This window comes from Triturus cristatus, chromosome 7, assembly GCF_964204655.1.
Source record: "Triturus cristatus chromosome 7, aTriCri1.1, whole genome shotgun sequence".
In the NCBI taxonomy this organism is placed as follows: Eukaryota; Metazoa; Chordata; class Amphibia; order Caudata; family Salamandridae; genus Triturus; species Triturus cristatus.
In genome coordinates this window covers 725,782,722-725,808,179 of record NC_140590.1, presented here as the reverse complement: position 1 = coordinate 725,808,179, position 25,458 = coordinate 725,782,722, and the positions used below count along the sequence as shown (strand labels likewise).

Below are 25,458 nucleotides of genomic sequence, written 5' to 3'. Positions count from 1 at the left end.
ATACCACTAGCGTCTTTTGTTTGCAAAGTCATTGGAATAATACGTTGCTGCCCAAATAATTGTTTGCACGCGATCCGCCATCTGTCGCCTAGTTCCAGGTTAAAAGATGGTTGCTAGCTCAAAAGCATCTGAAGTCTCTTACTGCTGCACGTGAAATGCAGTTCAGTGGTGTCACGCTGCCGACGTCATAAATAATATAGGAATGCTATTACTAGTGGCTTAAGGAAAGAGCTCCAACATTTGCTAGCATCTTTTTTTAGGCTTTTGTAGCCTTTGCAATAAGAAAAGAAATTCACTAATGAAGGGAAAAAATGCTCGCGCTTGTTCCTTAAGCCACTGAGTAATGGAATTCAAATATTCAAATATTAGGTTTTAAGGAAAGGGTGCAGTACCGCAGGCTGTTACTAGGTGTTGCAACGACACCTAGTAACATCCTGTGGTATTGCACCCCTTCCTTCATTAGTAGAACTTCTTTTCTCATTATGCTACTGCTGGCATAATGTTCAATGAAAAAAAAGTTTGCATTTGCAAAGCCAATAGCTCAAATGTTCACTAATGCGGGACCGATTGCATTGCGCATGCTTGGTTTTATCACACTTAAAGACCTGTCTGCACATATTGTGGAAGCACCCACAGCTGCTGGCTGCAATCACTCATAAATCAATGCACCCGGCAGCTGTGGGTGCTTCCCGAAGCCTGGTTAGAGCATTTACTGCCTCAGTCGATGCCGCATGCAGTGCAAGACACTGAGCAAGAACACACTTTAAAGGGCCTCAAGGTGTTGCACCGTACAATCTGCACATCACAGTAACTGTGGAACATATTAATACAGTAAGATATGGGGCCATTTTTTATGCATTTAATAATTCAAGATTGTATGTTCCCACTGATTTATAAACCCATTTTTGCACTAAATTTAATTTGCCTTAAAACGCACCTTTTTCCAATCTTTTTCATTTTTTTCTCGGGAGGAAGACTCTTGGGCCCACGTTTGTCCATTAAACTTGTTCCCTTCATAAAAGTCATACCCCACCACTTTCCAATATCACCAACTGCTAGTGCTATTCAGGCCCAGCAGCATGTATTAGAGTAAATGGGGTTCTGTCCTCTCCAATCCCGATAGTCCGGGGCACAAGGCAGGGTGGCCCCCTCTCGACAATCCTTTCATTGCGATCAAGCTCAAACCTCTAGCCGACGAGCTCAGAGATCTCTGCCTTAGTCTTAGCCCAGTTGTGCAGGAATTAATAAAATTAGCCCGTATTTTAGGGTTAAGTGGATCAAGTTAAACATATTACCACTCATTGACAGCACAAGGTGCTCTGTAGCTGATTTCCACCTTGCGTGGTGCAAGAGCTCCATTAAGTATCTCGTAAACTGAGGGGCAGGTGTACAAGCCCCTTGCACCACTTTTGCGTCACTTTTAACATGGGAAAAGTGATGCAAAAGTGGCGCAAGGTGCTTGTAAATCTGCCCCGAGTCTCTCAAGACGCAGAATGAATCATTTGGGAGAACTGTGGCTTGGCTTTCACTAAGCTGGAATTGCAAGTGAGAACATGGATTGCAGTTCCACAGTTGTTAGCCGGGCGCTTTGCACTGATGAAAATGATTGTACTCCCAAAGTTACAATACTATTATGTAAATGCATCACAGGGGTCATTTGCGATCAAGTTGGCATGCCCAGACTTAGATGAGAGACGTTTGCAACTCCTTTCCTTGTGGGGATCATTGATTGATGCTGTTGCCTGCGTAGGACAGTATGAGGCTTCTCACGAGGCTGGATGTTATCTCCTCCCCGAAGCACCCACTGACACAACACCCGAGGTTGAGAGCTACTCATGGTGGGAAAGCGATGGCCCCTGTGGATTGGGGCTTATGACTCCCACACCATCACGGATGGAGATAACCCCACCAGTTGAAACCAGTGTCCTTGCAAAGTGGCGGGCGTGGGGACCAGGGATGATAGAAAACCAAACCCAATTTTTTTTTTAAAGAACTTACCTGCCTCTCCGACGCTCCTCTCTGGCTCCGTGCACTGCAGGCACAGACTCCCAGAGTCCCCTGCGGCCAATCCTGATGCTGCTTTCATGCTGACAGCACTGTCAGGATTGGCGGGAGTGCTCAGAATTTGCGCTCCCAGGTAGACTGAGAGCATGTGCCTGCTGTCTCCATCCCAGCAATGCAGCCTGGGTTGCAGACAGCTTCAGTGCGCATGATGATTTGGCTGTCCTGAGACGGCTGGCCAAACTGTCAGGCGCACTGACAATGGTGCATCAACCACTTCTGCTCTGCTTGCCATCCATATGGCCCCGCCCCCTAGACACAATGCTACAGAGGAAAATAAAACGATACTAAACACAGGCTTATTTTCGTTTTATTTTTATTTTTTGGGCTGCTAGCATGGTGGGGGGCTCACTGAGACGCCGCTGAAGTTCACCCTATTAGACACGGCTGGACTCCCTTATTTCCTGATGCCGCCCAGTAAGTGTTTGGCACACTGGATAAGATGCCACATCAACTAAGCACAAATTAATGCAGGAAGAGGTCCCTGTCACATACCCCGCAGCTAGAATAAAGTTGTCAATCAAACTAAGTAAAGAAATAGTTTTAAAAAATGATTAGAAATTCTGTTGCACACAGACTGGTATGCTCACTCCAGGCAGCAGGCCTTGCCTTAACCATATTAAGTTCCTGCACAGTATTTATGGTACCCCAAAGGTATATGGCAATATGGTTTCAGGGAGGAATCTAGCTGTAACTAATGTGGGATATCAGAAGCATTTTTTCCACACTTGGTTTAAGGGCGAAGTGGAATCGAAGCCTACTGGAGACATTTTCTGACCACCCTGACCCCATCATTGAGGATTGAACTGGTCCATTAGTGGCGTTGCTGGGTGAAAGAGGTTGGCACTCCTAGCTAATTATCAAAGTATCATGCCAATGGGACAGGGGTAAAGTCCTGAGCCAGAAGAAAGGGTTACAGTCTCCCATCTACTACAACGTACAGTTGGAGCTTTACGCAGATCAGCTACCCATAAGCGTCAGTCCAAAGGGCCTGCTCCTGAGGCGCCAACCGATAATTCCCAATCCGCATAATGTGCCTGGATGTAGATTTACCAGCATCGCTATGCCCATGAATGCACCCTCTGGTGTAAATGTATAGTTATCCTTGTTTGATCTTGAACAGACACTCTATTATTGCATCAGCATCATTGATTGTGCATCTCCCCCTGGTAATCTCACTGCACTGTTTGTTTGACGTCAATAACCCTCAGTAAGTGGCGAGCTATGTGATGCACCTGTCAAATGTTGTTATCTACCCTATGTGGGTGCCAGCTACAACATGTATAAGTTTCAAACCGCAACATGTATTGTGACTTTCTATATGCTTTGTGTGCCCCTGCAGCCATCTTTTGTGTTTTTAATAATTTTTGAAGTTGTTTTACTTCTTGTTTTGTGTTTGTTTCAGGGCACCCCCATCAATAGCAAGGGACAGTGGGTCACTCTGCCAGCCCCCCTAGACATCATCAACGTGCATGTCCGTGGTGGCTACATCCTGCCTATGCAGGTGAGTTAACAGAAGCACTTGATGGATTTTTCGGTGTAGCTTTTTGGTCTTGTTTCTTTCGTGCTTTAGGTGGCATTTCATGGACTGCACCTGTGCTGGTGCACTTTGTACTGACATTTCTGTGTTACGTAGAAGGCACTGGAGCCAGTGGAATATTGTGCTACGATTTCAGCCACGTGACAAGTGCAAAAGTGAAGCACGTGCCATTTGGCTAGTGCAGAAGCAATAATCTGTGTTCATGATGTAAATGTTGGTCCACAATGGCTTCTCTCCTACTGGTAGTTAACTTTGTGCAAGCTAGATATGTTGGTGGAACATTACACCGGTGCAGCCTGGGTAAAACCCAAAAGTGCCGCCTGGATCTGGGTGGGCCACATGTTAATCTTCAGTCTTGAAGTGTCTTTGCTGCCCTACTGCTGCTGGTGCCACACATATATTTGGACGTACTAAAGATTATTGCAAGCATAGTTCTCTGCACAGTCAATCAATCCATCCCAGATTTGTGAAGCGCACTACTCACCCGTGAGGGTCTCAAGGCGATGCGCTGGGGGGAGGGGGATTTGAGCAGCTCCGTCTCATCCGAAGAGCCGAATCATACTTGGTGAAGGAGGACTGTGTGGTGTTAAAGTAAAAAAAATGTTTTTTGTCTGCCGCATTGGAAGGAGACGACAAATATACTGCTTAAATTACTTATTGAAACTTCTTATCATTTTCATGGTCACACACAGAAAAGCTATCCTCCTTTTGAAAAACTATCTTCCTTTGGGAAGCCAGTCAGTCCCCTTATATTGACAGTATCACTTATAAGGAGATTCCTACTCCTGAACATCCTGTGAAACTACCAAAATCCATCTGAGATCGAGGGTGAATCTCGTTGGTGGGCAGAGAAACAAAGTCATATCTCACATATAGAAGAGTCCCTTCAAAGGGGGCATCCTGGATACGAGGACGTTCCAAGCCTTTCTAGCACCGCAATAAGTCCAGACATTCAGGATATGATCCCAATGTTTCGAGCTCAATCCCGGGTTCTGACAGGGATGGTTCTCACGGAATTTACACACCTGACATTTTGTACCCGTCTGGTCCCTTAAACCTGCTAGAACATGCGTTACTTGCAGTGAAACCCTTATTTCCAGTGGACGCACAACCTCGAAGGAGACAGCTCGGTAGTTTCTGTGGGGCAGTTGGAGATCAGATAGAACTGCGGCATACCTTTCTCCCTAACCCAACCAGAGCTCACAATAGTTATAGAAGCTTTCTCTTTGGCTGTCACCTGGGAGAGGTAGAACTCAGGTACCATCCATCCATCAGGCTCTGAAGGCTTTTCTCCCATCCATAGGGGGAGGCTGCTGCACGTCATGATGGACAACATGACTGGCATACAGCAAGCATGGTGGCGGGGGTCTTGAAACTTTGCCAGGTGGATCTGTGGCTTTGAATGTAGCCAGGTTGATAATCATCTTGCGGGGCCTCAATGCCGTTCAGCAGACATCAACTTGCAGACCTCGAATAGGGCCTTCATCCCGTAATGGTTGAGGATATCTTCGGCTAGTGGGATGTCCCCTGGCTGGATCATTTCACCACCACCGAAAACGTGTAGTTTTGAGATTCCTGTATGCTGGAATTCCTGCAAAGAGGATCCTCTGGTATGCAGTGTACCTGCGGTGCAACAAAGGACTGCTGTATGCATTTACAACACTGCCTCTCCTGCCTCAAGTTCTGAAAAAGGTCATGAGTCAGGATGGACTGGGCCCAAATAATTTTGCTAGCCCTAATTTAAGCCATGGCCATGGTCCCCTGATCTGTTGAACCTGAGTATGTGCCCTCAAGTACAAATCTAACTCTCTGGGAGGAACGTCTGTCTCAGCAACAGGGCAGGGTCCTTAACCTTAATGTCTACAATTTACATTTACATTCGTGGAGTGTGAGCGATGGCAATTGAGCTTATTCAACTTACCATTTGAAATCGTAGTTGTGATTCTTGTGGTAGGTACATGACTAAGACCGTGTATTTGTGGTGTTGGGAAAAGTTTGTGGCCTGGAGGAGGGACCGTCAGCTTGACCCTTGCAGGCCAAATTACTAGATGTTCTGTTATTTGTCCTATATTTGGCCAAGCAAGGCTTTGTGACAGGCACATTTAAAGGTTATTTGCCAGCCCTCTTAGCTTTTAATGTTTGCCTAACCAGCCGTCTTCATGCCTGTTTCATGAGGATTTTGTAAGATTTGGTGCACCGGGTTCCGCCACAGCCCTTCTTTATGCCTCAGTGGTACCTTAACTTGGTCCTCACATTTCTGATGTACAAACATTTGGATCCAATTTACAGTTGCTTTCTACGGCTCCTCACTGTCAAGACATTTCTACTTCTCACACTCACTTGTGTGTGCTGTGTCAGTGAGCTGCAGGCTCAGTCAGTGGCAGTGCACCTGCCCTCTTTTTTGTCAAATTCATGATGAGAACCCGGGCTCCTTTTCCACCAAAGGTTCTATTGTCCTTCACAGGGGTCAGTCTGACACTCTGACACATCTCTGAATAGAGGAGAGGCTTCATCGGCTTGATCCCAGGAGAACCCTCAGTTTTTGAGAGCGCACATGGGATCACCCTGTAGACGATTACCTCTTAGTCGGCTTTGCTGGTTCTGAGAAGGGCAGGGCCGTACAGAAACAGACCCAACCCTAGCAGATTGTACTGTGCATAAAGCCGTGCTGTACCCTGGCCAAGATGAAGCTTCCTGAGGGTCTACAAGCTCATGCCCCCTCGTGTCAAAGCTGCCTCGAAGGCATTGGCGAGGGGAGTCTGCCTTAGACATCTGCCAGGCTTCTACATGGCATTCTTTGCTGGCATTCGCCAAGCACCACTGCGCCGACAGCCCTGCAGATAGGGCCATATTGCTTGCTCTGGTCTGCAGAACGTTGTGGTGGGATCCACCCCTCAGACCCGCCTCCTTTTATGGTCACCTTCGATTTGTCATGATTGTGGTGACTGAGGGCGAGAAGAGTCCAAAACAAAACTGATGCTCCGGCCTATTTTAGTATCTCACAATTATCTACTGGAACCCACTCTGGTCAGATGGAACTTTTTACTTGCCTGATAGCATGGAGGGAAAATTACCGTTATCACAATTACCGTCTGCAATTTGCCATAATCAAAGACTCGAAACTTAATCTCTTGGCTCTTTGGTTTTTATTATCAACATAAAGATTTGGAGATACAAAGTCCGCAACACGAGGCACAACAAGTACATAGGCACTAAAACAAATGCTACTCTACGAAGAATCCGCATACGGCTAAAAATAACTAAAAGTACAATCTCTAAAAGCATGAGGTAGAACACTACCAAGCAAATGTCGATACTAGGGACACTGAACCATACCATCTCTGTCCCTACTCTATACTAGGTGACATCCCTACTTAGCAATCCCTTGAGACCCTCATCGAATAAAAGGTGTCAGAGTGAAACTTCATAAGAAGTCTTCACTTAGAGAGCTTTGGTCTAAGTTGCCCCCTCTACCCTTCGCCTAGCCGTCCTCTGCTTTGGGCTGCCCCGCTCTGCTCTGCCTCCACCCTCGGGGCGCTGTCCCTAATACAGTACCCCAAGTCTCCGAACACGCCCTTTGCGCCTCCTCTCCTTCCGGGGTCGTCTTTCAGTACTTTTCCACAGATCGCTGTCCAGTTCCATCGTCCATCGCTTGGCCTTGAGTCCCAGACGCCATCCGCACTAGGAGTTACGATTGGCACATTCCAATACACTCCCATGTCTGGCTTTCTCTACATAATTCAAATTACGAACAAAGAGCTTCTCTACTAACGAGCAACTGTCCTTGCACCTGGGGTGAGATCATGCAAAGCAGACATTCTTCACATCTTTTAAGTTGCAATTTACTACAGCCTAAAACCTCTACTGGAATAAATCCTTTTTGGCCTATTGCCCTTGGCTAACATAAGAAAATACCAGGCCTTTCGCCTCAACGATATATGCGAATTCTGGCCACTACTTCGGTTACACAAGCAGGTTTCAATCACAGTATTGACATTTACGTCTTTCTTTCATGTGTGGTCAAGCTAAACAACCTACAGACACGAAGTCTGGGGTACACATTTCTAACACCACATTGCATTTCCCGTAGCTAAACACTATACATTTCTCTAATACGTTTACCATGTGCTTGTACATAGCTAGCACTTCTACTTAAAATCGATATAGGTTATACAGTTGTAATACATTGCACACGAAATCCCTGAGTACACATTTGGTTATATACGGGTGCCGACTAACAGTGAATATAACGCACCCCTACAATTCTCAAACTTTTAAACGCTACATCAGTTCCCCCCTTTGATGACATCCGTCATCACACCATTACATTTCCTTCTTCAGAACTGATTTAAACCGTGCTAGTCATAACATTTCCATGTCGGACTCCCTCCAGTTTCTTAAGACTCTCATATTGCTGCTCCTGGAGCTTTGCCAACCTCCTCTCGTTTGCCTTTAGAGCTCTTTCAACCTTGCCTCCTTGATACCACTTCCATGCCTTCACACATCCCCACAAACAGATCACACAAACCACGGCAATAATGATTGGTTTCAACACTGAACCTAGAAATCCCCTTCCCAGATTCGCAAACCACGTTCCCACTCTTCCAAATCCTAATCCAATCTTCTCCCACACATTCACCTCCGTCAGATCCGTAATCTCCTTGTGAATAGTCGTTATGTTGTCTATGTACTTCCCTATCTCCTTCGAGTTGTCTGGAATATACGTGCAGCATTCCTGAACTTTCAATAATTTGCAGACTCCGCCTTCTTTTGCTAACAACACATCTAAAGCTAGGCGATTCTGCAAAACCATATTCCGGATCGACAACATCTCTCCAGCCACCAATATCAAAGATCTCGCCGTGTTCATAGACAACTCATCAACTACAGTCGCCAACCTTCGGATCTTCACATCATTCAACACCACACCCATACTAGGTATCATTGCTCCGTATATGTCCCCAATCACTGCCCCGGCATTTGTAGCCCTACGTTTCCTGGGCGGTCGCTTCGTCTCTAACAACTCCAAGTCCCTTGTGTGATAAATCTTCGGGAATATGATAGCCAAATAGCATACTCCATACCAATTGTCGGGTAGTCTGACATAAGCATTCGTCCCACAAACATAATACACTGTCGGGATTACTTCTACTGGACCTTGCATAAAATTCTTAGCATAAGCTTCCATTGTAAAAGTCTGAGAACAGATGCTATGTCCTACTGCGACCTTCTCCGTCTTGGATTGAGGCCGTGCAATACACAAGTTCCCTCTCTGTGCCTCATCCAATGCTATTGGTCCATAACTTCCCTTAGATCTGTGAGCTCTCTCCTCGTCCGTCCAATCTACTGGGCTATCTCCGGTGTGTCGTGTCTCGGTCAACTTTCTATACCTGTCCTCTACTTGGTCTATGAATTTCTTCTCTATCTCTGATAACGCACATGTCAGGTTATTCCTGTGAGCATGCGCCGTATCCAGTTTCACAGTCGGTCTAAAATATTTCAGGAGTCTGTCCTCTTTCTTATCCAGATCATATCTATTCAAATGCTTGATCGCTGGCACCTCGGGAAGTACCGTGTCAAAATTTGAGAAGAAATACTCGAACTGTCTCCTGTCATAAAATAAACTGAGCCATATGCTACAAGAAATCCCATAAGTCAATGGGAGATGATGATACTTGATACCCTCATCCACTGAAGCAGGCAACTGCATGCACACATAACAATCCTTCACATCCATCGCATCAACATACTCATACAGCAACCTTGCATACGCGTTAAGCTTAAAATCACCCTTTGACAAATCCATGTGAAGTCTGCGAACATCTCTCAACTCCAATGATTCCTGTTCACTAATACTAACACCACTCTGCCCTGGGGTAATAGGTGTGGGTGCTCCCTGAACCTTCCCCTCTTGCCTGTGAGCCACCATGTAGGAACTGATCACTACCGCAAATATGGTGACTACTACAACTCCTATCAATGTGCCTATTATCAGTTTAGCCCTACGATGTGGGTTTACAGGATCTGCCATCTTCGGAATATGCTCAATGTCCAATGCAGTCTCTGAAAGGATTAGTCTCTTTCTCATTAATGTCTCTTTCGTGAACTTAGGCAACCCTCCCTAACTTTCTTCGTTCTACAACGGGAAAATCCCTAAATTTGTTCTTCTTCCGCTCGGATCTAGGTTATCTTCTTCTCTGCTTGCAACCTTCTCACATCAATCTAACATAAGCGCTGGTCCCAACAGCTCCAAGACTCCCTGCAATATTTCGAGCTTAAGAATGATCAGTTCTTGTGGATCTGGCACAGTCGTGAACGTCGGGAACTCCAAATTGTCCAAGATCATACCTCGAATGACACTCAGGAATGGCGGACTCGGAATATGAATCGTCAAAATTCCTTCGATCTCCAATCCCGGAACTTTCAGCAACACTTCCACCCTCTGGAGCGGGACACTGTTGACCAATGTCATCGACCTCAATCTTCCCGTGCTCGGTAACCCTGGCATCAGTCACTTGGTATGCCCACTCTGGGGAAGCGTACTTCCGACTTGGCACTCGAGTTCTCTTGGACCTTCTCACACCACCTTGAGGATTTTCCTCGTCTCCCGATTCTTCTTCCGGTTCTTCCGAAACTGGAGTAAGGTCGGTGTCTGGGGCCAACCTCAGGTTTACCCGATTCGGCTTTGCGGGCCAAACCCTTTCCGCTTCGGTGGCACCCCCAGTCTTCTCTCCGATACCCTGTGCACTGACTTCCTCTTCTTCGGCAGAACTCGATTCTGTACTACCCACTGCACCTCTCGCTCCTTCGCCGGTTTCTGGGTCAGTACTTTCTTCACGTCCTCCCCCAACTCGATTCAGTGCACCATCAGCCGCTTCAGCAACCCTTACAGCTTGACTGGCCCTCTCTGGCGATTCTGTCGGCTCACTGGGATCTTGGTTCTCGAGAGGGGCTGTATCTTCCAAGGGTGCTGGAACTCTGCGGGTATGAGAAGCATGCACCCAGTTCGGTAACCCTCCGCACTTGACAGCAGTGTTCGTAACAAGGATTACTTGGAAAGGGCCACGCCACCTAGCATCCAAACAACTCTTCCTCACGTGCTTTCGGACCAGGACCCAATCGCCTGGGTCCAAGTCGTGGCACCTGTCACTCGCAGCTGGAACCGTTGCTGTCTGCACCTGCTGAGACACAGAACGGACCACGTCAGCAAGGCCTTTACAATAGTCCAGGATCATATCATCAGTGATATTTATCAGAGCAGTGGCAGGTATTGCAGGCAAACGCATCGCTCTTCCCATGAGGTTTTCATGAGGTGACAACCCAGTTTTTCTATCAGGCACACTTCGAAGGCTCATAAGGACCAAAGGTAATGCGTCAGGCCATTTCAGAGACGTAGACGAACACACTTTCGCCATCCGAGCCTTCAGAGTTCCATTCACCTGCTCCACTATCCCTGAAGCCTCTGGTCTATAGCTACAGTGTAACTTCTGATCTATATTCAAAGCAGCACAAAGCAATTTCATAACTTCGCTGTGAAAATGAGTTCCTCTGTCCGATTCAAAGGACGTCGGGAACCCGTACCTAGGAATGAGTTCTCTCAATAATAGTTTCGCTACGGTGAGTGTGTCGCATCTGCGTGTAGGATATGCCTCCACCCACCTGGAAAAGACACATACTATCACTAATATGTACCTCAACCCATTACACTTCGGCATTTCGACAAAATCCAACTGCATCCTATTGAAAGGTCCCCCTGACCTCCCTATGTGGCTCAATGTCACAGCAGTTCTTTTCCCTACATTCATCTGTTGGCAAGTGACACATCTCTGGCACACAGTTTCAGCCACGGCACGAAACTTCGGATTGTACCAAGTCTGACGAAACACTCTCATCATGGCATCCCTACCCAGATGTACAGCACCATGTATCAACCTCGCCATGGGATTCAACAAACTTTCCGGCAACACTGCTCGTCCATCATTCGAAACCCATATATCCACATCTCCCTTCTCACATCCAGCTCGTATCCAGCTGTCCCGTTCCTGATCTGAGACCCCTTCCTGAAGCTGCTTCAGTTCCTCCCATGTGTCAGCCATTGCTAACATCTGACCATACACCACCTCTTCCCCAGTTTCCTCAATGTGGATCTCAGTAAAGTTGCATCCCTGCTCTGCACAAAATCGAGCTACTTCGTCTGCATAGTTATTTCCCAACGAGACAAAGTCGCTTCCCTTCGTGTGGGCTGCACATTTAACAACAGCTATTTCATCAGGACCTTGCAATGCTTTTAACAGTTTTCGCACATGTTCACCATTTCTTATGGGAGAACCTGAAGACGTCATAAACCCTCTCTGGGACCATAGCTGTCCGAAATCATGAACCACACCAAACCCGTACTGGCTGTCCGTGTAAATAGTTACACGGATCTTCTCAGCTGCCAAACAGGCACGAGTCAGAGCAATGAGCTCAGCCACCTGCGCGGAGTGTACTCCTTCTAAACAAGCGGCTTCAACCACACCCGTGATGGTGCATACAGCAAACGCTGCTCTCAATCGACCGACACTGTCTCTTAAACATGAACCGTCCACGAAGAAAATCTCATCTGACACTGGGAGCGGTTCGTCGACAATGTCGGGTCTCGGTTTGGTGCATAGTTCAGTCACATCGAGACAATCATGGTCCTCACAATCTTCATTATCATCTATTTTTAGAACAGGTAACAGTGTAGCAGGATTTAAAACAGCACACCTCTTCAATGTCACATTATCGGCTGCAAGAATAACTTGCTCATAACGAGTCAGCCTATTATTCGTGAGGTGCTGTGTTTTAGTCCTAGTCATCAACAATTCGACAGAATGTGGCACATGTACAGTAAGTGGATGACCCATCACAATGCTCTCACATCTCTCGATGCTGACACCTGTTGCCGCAACGGATCTGAGACATCCGGGCAACGCAGAAGCTACTGGATCTAGAGTAGCTGAAAAATAAGCAACTGGTCTACGGACACCTCCATGATTCTGGGTTAACACTGCTAATGCGCACCCTTCTCTTTCGCAGCAGAACAATGCAAATGCCTTGTTATAATCCGGCATTCCCAACGCAGGAGCGCTACATAAGGCTTCTCTCAGCCTCAGAAATGATTTCAAACAGTCGTCGTCCCATGGTACCGGATCACTTACATCCTTTCGCGTCAGCCGCTGTAAAGGCTTCGCTTCAAAGGAAAAGTTTGGGATCCACTGGCGGCAATAGCCCACCATTCCCAAAAACATTCTAACCTCCCTCTGTGTCGAGGGAACTGGCATCCCCAGAATCGCATCAATGCGATCTGGGGACACTTTCCTTTTACCCTTCTCAATTCTGTGCCCCAAATACTGTACCTCAGGTAAACAGTATTGCAGCTTGTTTGGAGACACCTTGTGACCGTTCTCTCCCAGGAAATTCAACAACGCAATGGTATCGATCCTGCAAGCGTCTTCTGTCTCTGACGCGACAAGCAGGTCGTCAATGTATTGCACCAAAACAGAGTTTTTCGGCAACACAAGACCTTCCAGATTCTTCTTTAACAGCTGATTGAAAATCGATGGGCTCTCCGTATACCCCTGTGGGATACGGCACCACGTTAATATACGATTTTCTAGCCTAAAGGCAAAAAGAAATCTACTCTCTTCATGCAGGGGAATCGAAAAGAATGCCTGACACAAGTCAATCACTGTGAACCATCCAGCTTCGCATGGGATCTGGAACAGTATCACAGATGGATTCGGTACCACTGGACAACATGGGACAACTATGTCGTTTATTTTCCGCAGGTCTTGCACTATCCTGAACTTCCCACTCGGTTTCTGCAGTCCCATAATGGGTGAATTACATGGACTACCCATGATCTCCACCAGTATTCCCTGCCTAATCATAGACTCAATCACAGGTTTGATCCCAGCAATCGTCTCAGGCGACAGTTTATACTGAGGTGTTCTCGGGAATTCCACGTTTGGCTTAACCTGTATCTTCACCGGTTCCACTCCCCTGACTAAGCCGATCTCCTCTCCGCTTAGATCCCACACATCGGTCGCAACTGACTCCCTCAAGTCCTGTGGAAGCTCCTCCACTGTCAGAGCCGGGTACACTTCCACGCACCCCTGCTGATTTGCAACCTTAAAGGTCGCGTCGTCATCTCTTGTCTGTACCTCTACTCCCCTCGGGGTACAGTAAATTGTGCAATTGAGCTTACACAATAAATCTCTTCCCAGCAGACAAACAGGACTAGAATCGCACACCACGAACTGATGTCGATCCCTAAAGTTTCCTATCCTGACGGGAATCGGTTCCGTCAAGGGGCTAACTAGTCTCTTGTTCGCCACTCCAACCACTTGTATACTTTCTCCCGAGAGGGCTACCCCCGGAACTACTGCTGATCTTATGGTTGACCTGGTAGCCCCCGTATCTACCAAAAAGGTAGTAGGGCGTCCATCGAGTTCGGCTTCCACAAAGGGTCCCTTCTGATCTACTTCTAGTATGGCCCTAAGTAGGCAATCATCGTCCTGACCCAAACTTAACTGCGCCAGCAAGTCTGCATCCCTCTCCTCTTCCACTTCGAACATGGGCATCTGCAAATAAGTCCGAGCTCCCTGCTGTATGTTCTGCATCCTGGGTGGCTGGGGAACCTGCACCTGCGAGACGCCTGTCCCCCCTTGCATCGTTCTCGGTACAGTCACCGTCTGTACCTGTTCCGCCCCAGGGACCTGACCCATTCCTCCCTCCATCTGCGGCTGATTATAGGGGTTCAAGGGACACTCGCGCCTCCAGTGTCCCACCTGGTGACACTGGTGACAAGCAGTCGTCTTCTTCAAGATCGCTACATCTATTCCTGTCCTAGGGTCTACGGGTCTCGGCCTTCCCTGACCCTGCATATTCTGATTCCCTGTCTGATAATTTCCCTGTCTTCGCCCCACTGGACCCCCATTCGGCGGTCCCTGAGCCGCTTGCATCTGAATGAGCAATAAGTTATCCTTCATCTTCTTGTGCTTTGACTCAATCTCATCCGTGCAGTACCTGGCGTACCGCAAGATCTCGTCTACGGGCTTATTCTGCCAACAGATCAAATGCTGCTGTATCATAAGACTGACCTCGGGCTTCAAACCCAGCACGAACTTAGACACAAACTGTCCCATGTCCTTCGTTTCCAGCTCATCTAACCCACTGTACTGCTTAAAAGCCTTCAAAAGTCTCTCATAGAATTCATGTACTGTCTCCTTGGGCTCCTGCACTGTCCTGTCTATCTTCACCCAATCAATATCTTGGGGTGAAACCTTCGATTTCAACCAGGTAATTACCTTATCGTACAGCCTCATTACCACGGGCGACGGACCATTAGTAACTATGTTCCTATCAGGCTCATAGTCCGGCCAATCAACAGCAATTTTACATGCGTTCCACAGATCTCCCGGAACTACGATATCGAATAAGGTGTTCAGATCTATCCACAACACCTTCGAAATCTTAACGAAACGCTCAACTTGCTTGTACCACTCTGCAGGCTTCTCCCTGAGCCTGGGAAAATCATTCGTAAATGATGCCAAATCCCCCCTGCTCCATGGTACATGCACGTATCCTCCATTCGCCACCTCTCTCAAAGGAAGGATCTTTACCTCCTGCAAATCTCCTTCAGAGCTCCCTCCTTTCGCTCCCCTAGAATTCCTTTTCCTAGCCCATTTCTCTTGCCATTTGTCGAGCATCAGCCATATTCTCATAGCTACAATCAATTCCTTGGTATGTGACCTTAGACCAACAACCCTTTTCTCTTCCAATTCCCGCTCGGTACAATGCATCCTATGGCTCCCTTGCAATGCTCTAGTCTTGGATAGATCCACCCCATATTCTCTAGCCAAACCCGCCAGTTTCTCATGTGCCACTCGTGCTTTACGAGTCACATCCTTTGCCACAAAAAGCAATTCATCGGGAGTATAGGTCAATACTCTCTCAAGAGGTAGATTCCCATATATTATTTCATCCGCTTCTGCTTTAAGTCTCACTACATCTATCATTCCTGCCTTCAAGGCCCCTTTCAACACCTGACAACTTGCTCCACGTCCCTCATCATACTCGCATTCCGATTCCTGCTCTCTCCTTTCCTCTGGTGGTTCTATGGGAGCGGAATGGCTCGTAAAGGCAACTGGGGTTGTCCCCGCTCGGCCCATATTCCAGCTCATTTGCTTCTTTGGCGGTACCCATGACCCTAAATCTGGTCTCGACTCCATCGGAGTCCTCGACCTCCCCGGTCTCTCGTCCTCTTCGCCCCTAGATGTGTCCGACACCGCTGCTAATGGTGTACTCCATTGTACAGGGCTTGGAGGTCGGGCCGTTGCCCCTTCCAACTCACTTTCCCCACTTTCTCGCCTAGTTCTCTCTGCCTCTCGTTCGGACCTCTCTCTCGCCTCTGATTCCGGGCTGTATATAGACACAATCGGTCCAATGGTGACCGGTACCCTCAAGGCATCCGGTAACCTCATCTCTCCTTCAATCCTTCGGCTAGTCCCCGACCGACCCTGTGAACTCGCTGTATCAAACGAGACCAACCCTTCCACTCGGGTCTCGGGCTGGATCGTTACCCTCCTAGTTTCCTCTCTGTCGCTCCACCTATCATCTGACTCATCCGGATTATAAGGGGGTGGTCTTTCTTCTAGCAATCTTCGTAATATATCATCATCAGAATCACTATCCTCTTTCTGGGCTTTCCCATTCCTTATTCCTGTCTCCTCCATTATCGCGGGATACAGTTTCGCTTCCTCAATTGTCTGCACTCTCCATCTTTTCTCTGCTGCGTCCCACTTGGCATCCTGGAATGCCCTAATCGACTTCCTCATTCTCTCCTGACTTCTTCCCTTTTCCTTATCATGCGCTGCTCTAATCCACGCATGTAACGCTTCAAACTGTGCTGGTCTTGGCAAGGGTTTTAAGGACCCCATCACCGTCTTCAGTTGGTACAGCACCGCTAATCTAAATGAGCCGTACCTCGGGAAAGCTAATTCCCCTTCACCTTGTGTAACCTTGTGCCAATTCTCGATCCAAACGATAGTATGTAACCCCACATTCTGTGCCATGTAATGTGCCGGTGTATCCTCGGGAGGAGCTTCTTCTCCCCCGCGGACAACCACATGCCTGTCACCTCTACACAACTCTCGCAAAGCCCTAAGACACTTCATAATAAGCAAATTCGATCTCGCGCTCTATTTACTTCTTATTCTCAAATCCTCCAATAACAGCGCGACTCACACCAACCGGCCTATCACAGCGCGACACCCTCTGACGTCACCTCCCTTCGTTCGCAGCAGTTCCCTTCTCCAAACTCGTTTCACGCTTACTCACGTCCCATTCATACACTGAAATAACCAATTAAGTTATTTCTCTGGCTGTCCGTCCACAGCCTCTGACTGTCCGTCCACAGTCTCTCGACCTTGTTGACCTCGATTAGCGCCCGTCTGCCCCCGTCCGGCCAGACAAAAACGCCTCTGATAGGTTACTAACACTCCGATCTGCTCCCCACAACCCACGACCAGCGTTAAGTTGCCATACACACACGCATTCGCTCCCCCTATCTCGGTCCAGGTGATCGATGGTACCTCACGATCTCCTTTGGGTGGTCAACAAAATCTATCTCAGGTGTCTTCTACACCACAATTCCCGGGCTGCGCGCGCTCACAGCCTGATCTCACAATCACACGATATACACAACAACTCCGCAAGACATCACACAACAAATCAACACCGCAATCTACAACATCTCATTATGTTCATACTCACTCCTGGAACTGCTGCTTTCTGCCGCGCTGCTACTCGCCGTCGATGCTCATCTGCCGCCGTCTGCTGCTCGCCATCTGATGATTCAGCATCACTTATCGTCTCTCGGGCCTCAAGGGTCACTTATCCTTATCTAATCTTCCCTCGCTATCAGTAAGAAACCATCCTCGTTTGCTACCAACTGCTCCGGCCTATTTTAGTATCTCACAATTATCTACTGGAACCCACTCTGGTCAGATGGAACTTTTTACTTGCCTGATAGCATGGAGGGAAAATTACCGTTATCACAATTACCGTCTGCAATTTGCCATAATCAAAGACTCGAAACTTAATCTCTTGGCTCTTTGGTTTTTATTATCAACATAAAGATTTGGAGATACAAAGTCCGCAACACGAGGCACAACAAGTACATAGGCACTAAAACAAATGCTACTCTACGAAGAATCCGCATACGGCTAAAAATAACTAAAAGTACAATCTCTAAAAGCATGAGGTAGAACACTACCAAGCAAATGTCGATACTAGGGACACTGAACCATACCATCTCTGTCCCTACTCTATACTAGGTGACATCCCTACTTAGCAATCCCTTGAGACCCTCATCGAATAAAAGGTGTCAGAGTGAAACTTCATAAGAAGTCTTCACTTAGAGAGCTTTGGTCTAAGTTGCCCCCTCTACCCTTCGCCTAGCCGTCCTCTGCTTTGGGCTGCCCCGCTCTGCTCTGCCTCCACCCTCGGGGCGCTGTCCCTAATACAGTACCCCAAGTCTCCGAACACGCCCTTTGCGCCTCCTCTCCTTCCGGGGTCGTCTTTCAGTACTTTTCCACAGATCGCTGTCCAGTTCCATCGTCCATCGCTTGGCCTTGAGTCCCAGACGCCATCCGCACTAGGAGTTACGATTGGCACATTCCAATACACTCCCATGTCTGGCTTTCTCTACATAATTCAAATTACGAACAAAGAGCTTCTCTACTAACGAGCAACTGTCCTTGCACCTGGGGTGAGATCATGCAAAGCAGACATTCTTCACATCTTTTAAGTTGCAATTTACTACAGCCTAAAACCTCTACTGGAATAAATCCTTTTTGGCCTATTGCCCTTGGCTAACATAAGAAAATACCAGGCCTTTCGCCTCAACGATATATGCGAATTCTGGCCACTACTTCGGTTACACAAGCAGGTTTCAATCACAGTATTGACATTTACGTCTTTCTTTCATGTGTGGTCAAGCTAAACAACCTACAGACACGAAGTCTGGGGTACACATTTCTAACACCACATTGCATTTCCCGTAGCTAAACACTATACATTTCTCTAATACGTTTACCATGTGCTTGTACATAGCTAGCACTTCTACTTAAAATCGATATAGGTTATACAGTTGTAATACATTGCACACGAAATCCCTGAGTACACATTTGGTTATATACGGGTGCCGACTAACAGTGAATATAACGCACCCCTACAATTCTCAAACTTTTAAACGCTACATCACTGACATTGGGGCTTAGGGGCAGTACCTATATGTGTCTCCACCCTGCTACTTCCAGTACGGCGCTAGCCGTCACAGAGCCTTATGGCACCACCTGCTGGGACGCATGAGCAATTGTTGTTAATTTGGTGCATGGGATATCTGAAGTGAGATAAGAGTATTTACCCGAAAGAGGGTTAGAGAAGCTAAGTTACGTGTTCGTTATTCTCACGACTGAGATGGTATTTAACTATGAAATATAAAAGTGCGCAATGTAGTGATTGACAACCGTGGCTGCCAAGCAATGGGTTCTGGTGTACCACCACTCCATTCTGCATTCATCAACTTTCCAGCTGCTTTCAAAACACTTGAGAGAGGCTTTAGGCCAAGATGTGCCAGTGGGCATCCACTACAGTGTACCGACACCATCAGTACTCCGTATGGCAACAGAAGAGCAACAACTTTATCAATATCCATATGGTAATAGTTGAGCCAATACGAGGCTGATTAGGATTAGTTTCCTACTAGGACAGTCTAGTGCTGTGTTTATCATCGATTTGTTCACTTAGTTATATGGGACCAAATAGTGTCCATTTAATATGGCAAGAGAACATATGCATGCTTTACTCTTGGCAGATGATGTTGGAATCCGTGACCATAAGTGTTGAACAATGTTTTGATTTATGCACACTGGAATGCTGTAATAGAGAATCTCACTAAGACTCGCATTATGGCTTCTGCTCGTTAGAGAACAGCTTGCAGGTGGTATTTGGGCTTTCATGAACTGAAGGTAGTATCAACATATCAATAACTTTAAGGATAAATTATTCTTAAAAACAAGCAATTTAGTCAAAATCTAGCTGGCTTGAAAACATTTGCAAAACCTAGGAAAACTTTAGGATAGCTGTCTTTAAGTAGTTTGAATCGTCACCCGCTGGAAAGTGAAATCTGAGTTATCCAAACAAAATTACTCAATTTTTAAGAAATAAGGGAATGATTTATAGTTTAGTGGACAGGGTACTTCTTCGCAAATGTGACATCGTACTCAGTCAATCAAACAGACAGTCCGCCTGCTTAATTTAGAGACAGATGGACCATCAGCTTTCTGTCGACTGAGCGCACAGTGAAAAGCTACCTCCAGACAGAGTAGGCTCCATCGAAGTAAAGCTATCAGACACACTCCACTCCAAATAGAGTGGGGAGTAAGATGTATTTTTCTCTGTTCATCACTGCCAGGACAAAGCGACAGAGAGGGACAAAAAATGGCCTCCAAACTCCCAGGATGGATGAAGCTCATTAGTTTTTTCTTTTTCAATAACACATTGGGTTTTTAAAAAAGATTTTTTTAAAGTGTGGTGGATGGTTGTCAGAACCAACAACAACTGTCCACCAAACTTTTTATATCTTTTAAATGTACAAAGATGACCGATGGGCTGGCTGTCATCTCTAAATAGGACAGACATCTGTCCGCTTGGCTGGCGGGACAGACGGACAAAGCAATGACAGCGGCACTTGAGTTTCACCAATATCCGAGTTAAGGGCAACATGGGACGGTACTAGCCGTGATAAGGTGCGGCCAGACCAACTAGTTTTTAAATGCACAAGAAGTTATTTCCAAATGGTGCTAAGATGGGCACTTTATGCTTGCGCTTCTTGCAGGATCAGCGATGGGACTAGGAACTGACTATATTTAATTTAAAATAATTCTGTATGCCATGGTGGCAGATCTGCGGTTAGTCTCGAGAAGATGGACCCTTGCTTCACCTGATAAATCGTATCAGTAACACCTCGATGCCTCATAACGAAGGAGATTTACACCATGAACATAAGCACTATTGGCAGAACCAATATCACAGTTAGAACCATTGATATGACCAAATCGGAAAATGAAAACTTAAGCCATGGACAGCACTGAATTTGTGTGTTTTTTCAACAGTGCATGTACTTATGGGAGTGGGTCCCTCGAAATGACAATTTGCATGTGTACACAAATGAAGTACTATTGCACTGTTGCTTAAAGTGGTTAGTTTTGCCTGTAACTTAAGTGCACGTTTTGTTGGAGAGATGGAAGTTTTGCCACTTTTCTTAATAGTTGTGTGAATTAAAATGCATAAACGTGCCGAACATTGTTGGTAACTGAATATTTTAAAACTCTGTTTTAAATATGATTAATATATTTTTTATACTTTTGTGAACAGATATAAAATCGATTAAACGTAAACAATGTTCATGAATAATAAATAATCTAACAGCTCGTATATCGGAATGCCATGACACTTAGGGCCTCATGTAGGTAGCATACCAGTTACCACTTCTAAAATACCGAACGTTACCGAATCGGTATTTTAGAAGTGGTAACTCGTATGTAGGTAATGAGTCGGTATTTTTTACCGATTCGTTACAATTCGGTAATTACCGAATCGGTATTTACCGATTCGGTAATGAGGCATACCTTCCCATTGAGGGGAAGGTATGCCTCATTACCGAATCGGTAAATACCGATTCGGTAATGGTGGAGAAAATGCAAGGGTGGCAGGGTGTCACATTGACACCCTGTTGCACCCCTGATTCGGCCATGTGTGCACATGTGGCACACATACATGCCCTAAGGGCATGTATGTATGCCACATTGCACACTGCTACGCGCTTCAAAATGCATACACACATACATTAATTATTTACCACCAACTATAAGTTGGTGGTAAATACCGACTCCTAAACACACACACACACTCCCCCTACATATCATTTCTGAAATCGGAATTTACCGATTCGGTAAAATTACCGAATCGGTAAAATTACCACATCGGTAACGTTACCGATTCGGTAATTTTACCGATTCGGTAGTTTTACCGAATCGGTAAATTCCGATTTCAGAAATTGACCCCCTACATACCAATAGCCAAAATTCCGGTCAGTAACGGTATAATTACCGAAAATCGGCCGTTACCGACCGGTATTTGGCTACCTACATGAGGCCCTTAATCTTGCACCTCAGTTTTTGAGTTGTAAAGTTGGCCATTGAATGTGACTAAACTATTTGAGAGTGGCACTTACAGCGTTATACATGGGCAGGGATTCCTTTGAGCTGGTGGGTACTGGTGGTGGTCACCAGCACTCACGTTTGGGGAAAAGGTCCTATTTTTCATCCTCAGACTTAAACTCTGAGCAAGGGAGAGAAAGGAAGAAAGAAGGAGGAAGAGAAAGAAAATAATGCCACAGGTGGAAGTAGTTATAAAAAGGAATCTGGAAGAGTAGAAAGTAGGATTACAAATTAACTCGGAAGAGTAAGATAAAGAGGGAGGAACTGTAGGAAAAAAGAGATATGAGGTGTAATAAAGAATAGGTAAGTGATATTAGGCCCACGCCCCAGCACAGTGAAATAGTAGGCTCCTTCTTCCTCTTAATCCCCAAGAAGAACTAGTCTCTACTAATGAGCCTCAACCTCTGGCCATTAAACCACTACATCCTGGTGGAGCATTTTTATATAACAACCCTGCGGTATGTTGTCCTACTGTTCCGACAAGGGACTTCATGGCACCTCAATTTAAAAGACTCCTTCTTCCACATGGCTGTATATCCAGCACACCACCAGTACTTAGTGGTTTGTAGACAGGACTACCAATTGAAGTTCGGCCCCTCTGAGTCACTACGGTTCCGAGGGTGATCACAAAGGGTATGGTGGTGGTGGCGGTGTATGTGCTGAGAAACACCGTTCATGTCTTACCGTTCCTAGATGATTGGCTGACCAAGAGCACCAGCAAAGAGAAATGCCTAGCACACACTCAAACAGCGGTGATTTTTGGGGCCGATGATGTTATGTACCATAATAGTGCTACAAGCCAGACTGCACATTCACCCACTGCAGGAGTGCCTCATGAAATATACAAAAAAGTGATGGATGGAATGTTTCAATCGATTTCAGACATTGGAAATTGCTCAGGGCCGCATCCCATTCCATCATTATTTTGCACACAATGCCAACTCAGTTTTAACCCGCCATGTGCAAATTAGTTTTAACCCTGCTCCAATAGAAACTTACTCACCAAAGGAAACCGCTACTGGCGCTCGCAGCCTCCCCGTATCCCAGGAGGGACTGACCGCCTGAGTTCCGCTTCAACAGCTTGCAGCACCCGCTTCGCGGGTGCCGCTGCGCGGCGCTCAGGTGTGGGGTTGAGGCAGCAGGTGTAAACTTAGCATCCAGCACCCGGGAGGAAGAAACCATCGTGCAAGGCAATTGGGGCGAGTGAAGCAGGGACCACAGAGACCAGGAGCCCCTGCGCCGCACAGGTGCGTACGGCCGCACCCCCAGCAAGCCACGCCCCCGGCCGTCCAAGCACTGTAGAAAAGCGAACCCTCCCAGAGCTCAGTGGGACTTACTCACCAAAGGAAACCGCTACTGGCGCTCGCAGCCTCCCCGTATCCCAGGAGGGACTGACCGCCTGAGTTCCGCTTCAACAGCTTGCAGCACCCGCTTCGCGGGTGCCGCTGCGCGGCGCTCAGGTGTGGGGTTGAGGCAGCAGGTGTAAACTTAGCATCTAGCACCCGGGAGGAAGAAACCATCGTGCAAGGCAATTGGGGCGAGTGAAGCAGGGACCACAGAGACCAGGAGCCCCTGCGCCGCACAGGTGCGTACGGCCGCACCCCCAGCAAGCCACGCCCCCGGCCGTCCAAGCACTGTAGAAAAGCGAACCCTCCCAGAGCTCAGTGGGACTTACTCACCAAAGGAAACCGCTACTGGCGCTCGCAGCCTCCCCGTATCCCAGGAGGGACTGACCGCCTGAGTTCCGCTTCAACAGCTTGCAGCACCCGCTTCGCGGGTGCCGCTGCGCGGCGCTCAGGTGTGGGGTTGAGGCAGCAGGTGTAAACTTAGCATCCAGCACCCGGGAGGAAGAAACCATCGTGCAAGGCAATTGGGGCGAGTGAAGCAGGGACCACAGAGACCAGGAGCCCCTGCGCCGCACAGGTGCGTACGGCCGCACCCCCAGCAAGCCACGCCCCCGGCCGTCCAAGCACTGTAGAAAAGCGAACCCTCCCAGAGCTCAGTGGGACTTACTCACCAAAGGAAACCGCTACTGGCGCTCGCAGCCTCCCCGTATCCCAGGAGGGACTGACCGCCTGAGTTCCGCTTCAACAGCTTGCAGCACCCGCTTCGCGGGTGCCGCTGCGCGGCGCTCAGGTGTGGGGTTGAGGCAGCAGGGGTAAACTTAGCATCCAGCACCCGGGAGGAAGAAACCATCGTGCAAGGCAATTGGGGCGAGTGAAGCAGGGACCACAGAGACCAGGAGCCCCTGCTCCGCACAGGTGCGTACGGCCGCACCCCCAGCAAGCCACGCCCCCGGCCGCAACTCCCCCTACAAACAAAGCGCGGTAACGCTTAGCGGGACGCGAGCGGGACGCCGAGCGAAGCCCGGGCAAAGGGCGGGCCCTCTGTGGCCCTCAGGGGCCAGAAGAGGCCGGGCTGGGCCAGCCCCTTAAAACTGCCCCCCCTTAATAATATATTGCTATTAGTTCCTCGACAGCCAGTTGGATCACTGGCCATTCCCTTGACACAATTCATATCTGCCCGTTACCATCTAATATAGCACTCGTCGTAATGAGGAAACCTACCAAGAAAACAAGGATGCCTACCCTAAGGTCGAGCTCAAAAACCAAATCGGTTCATTCATCTCCACTGCCGACTTTTACTGCTATTGACAAGATGCTTAAACGGACTATAGGGGCGGTTTCCGATGCCATAGCCAACACCGAGAGAAGAATGTCCTTACCCCCGGTAACTATCATTCAAGACACCCAGGATTCATTGATTAACCTGTCAGAAGCTTCCAAAGACCTGGTAGAGGAGATGGATACTAGCCGGCCCATTACCCCACCATCTTTTGTTGACCTTCCTTGCGCCCAGCCACCCGCCGAAATCAGCAGGGCTAGACATGGTGCACAAACAAGCACTCAACAAAATACTAATGATAACGACATATCCCTCGCGGAAACAATGTTGAATAAGGAAGTCCACAAACAAGTGAGGAAAAAAGGTCACGTAAAACCCAGTAACCACAACTTGATCACGCCCATAAACCCATCCACACCGGGAATACCATGCTGGATAACCAACATGGTGGCGGATCTTAAATTAGACCTGGAGCACTCTATCTCGGTGCTGTTAAAACCCCTCATATCAAAAATTGATAGACTGACCTCATTGGTCAATAATAAAGGGATCAGCCCGAAAACCTATCCTGTGCAGGAACGGGATTTGACAAATCGAAAGGACCCTACATTAAGTAGCCCACCAAGAGATAAGGCCTCTCTAGTAATCAATGGGGGGGACAAACTAAATAACACCAGTGTCCCGCAGAAAGGAGCCCAGGAAAAACAAAAGGTTGTCTCTACCCCGCAAGCAGGCAAAAATAAAAATCAAATACCCATGGGCAATAATAAACCTCCATCCGCATCTTTACAAACGATGGAAAAGAACAAGGCCCTAATCCATAAGGCGGTTCCGAAGTCTCCACGGCGTGATATAGCGTCAACTTCTGACGATAAGAACACTGCAACATGCTTCAAGACTATCAATCTCCCGCCTGAGGCT

The 25,458-nt window shown here is 47.4% G+C and overlaps 1 protein-coding gene across 1 annotated transcript in view; it reads left to right on the top strand.

Annotated features, from left to right (window-relative positions):
* GAA (alpha glucosidase) overlaps positions 1 to 25,458 on the top strand; it is a 467,310-nt gene that overhangs the window by 323,573 nt on the left and 118,279 nt on the right. The window contains exon 17 of the mRNA XM_085617437.1: positions 3,467 to 3,565. Coding sequence (XP_085473563.1) covers positions 3,467 to 3,565 — 99 coding nt within the window. The remainder of the gene's footprint in view (positions 1 to 3,466; positions 3,566 to 25,458) is intronic.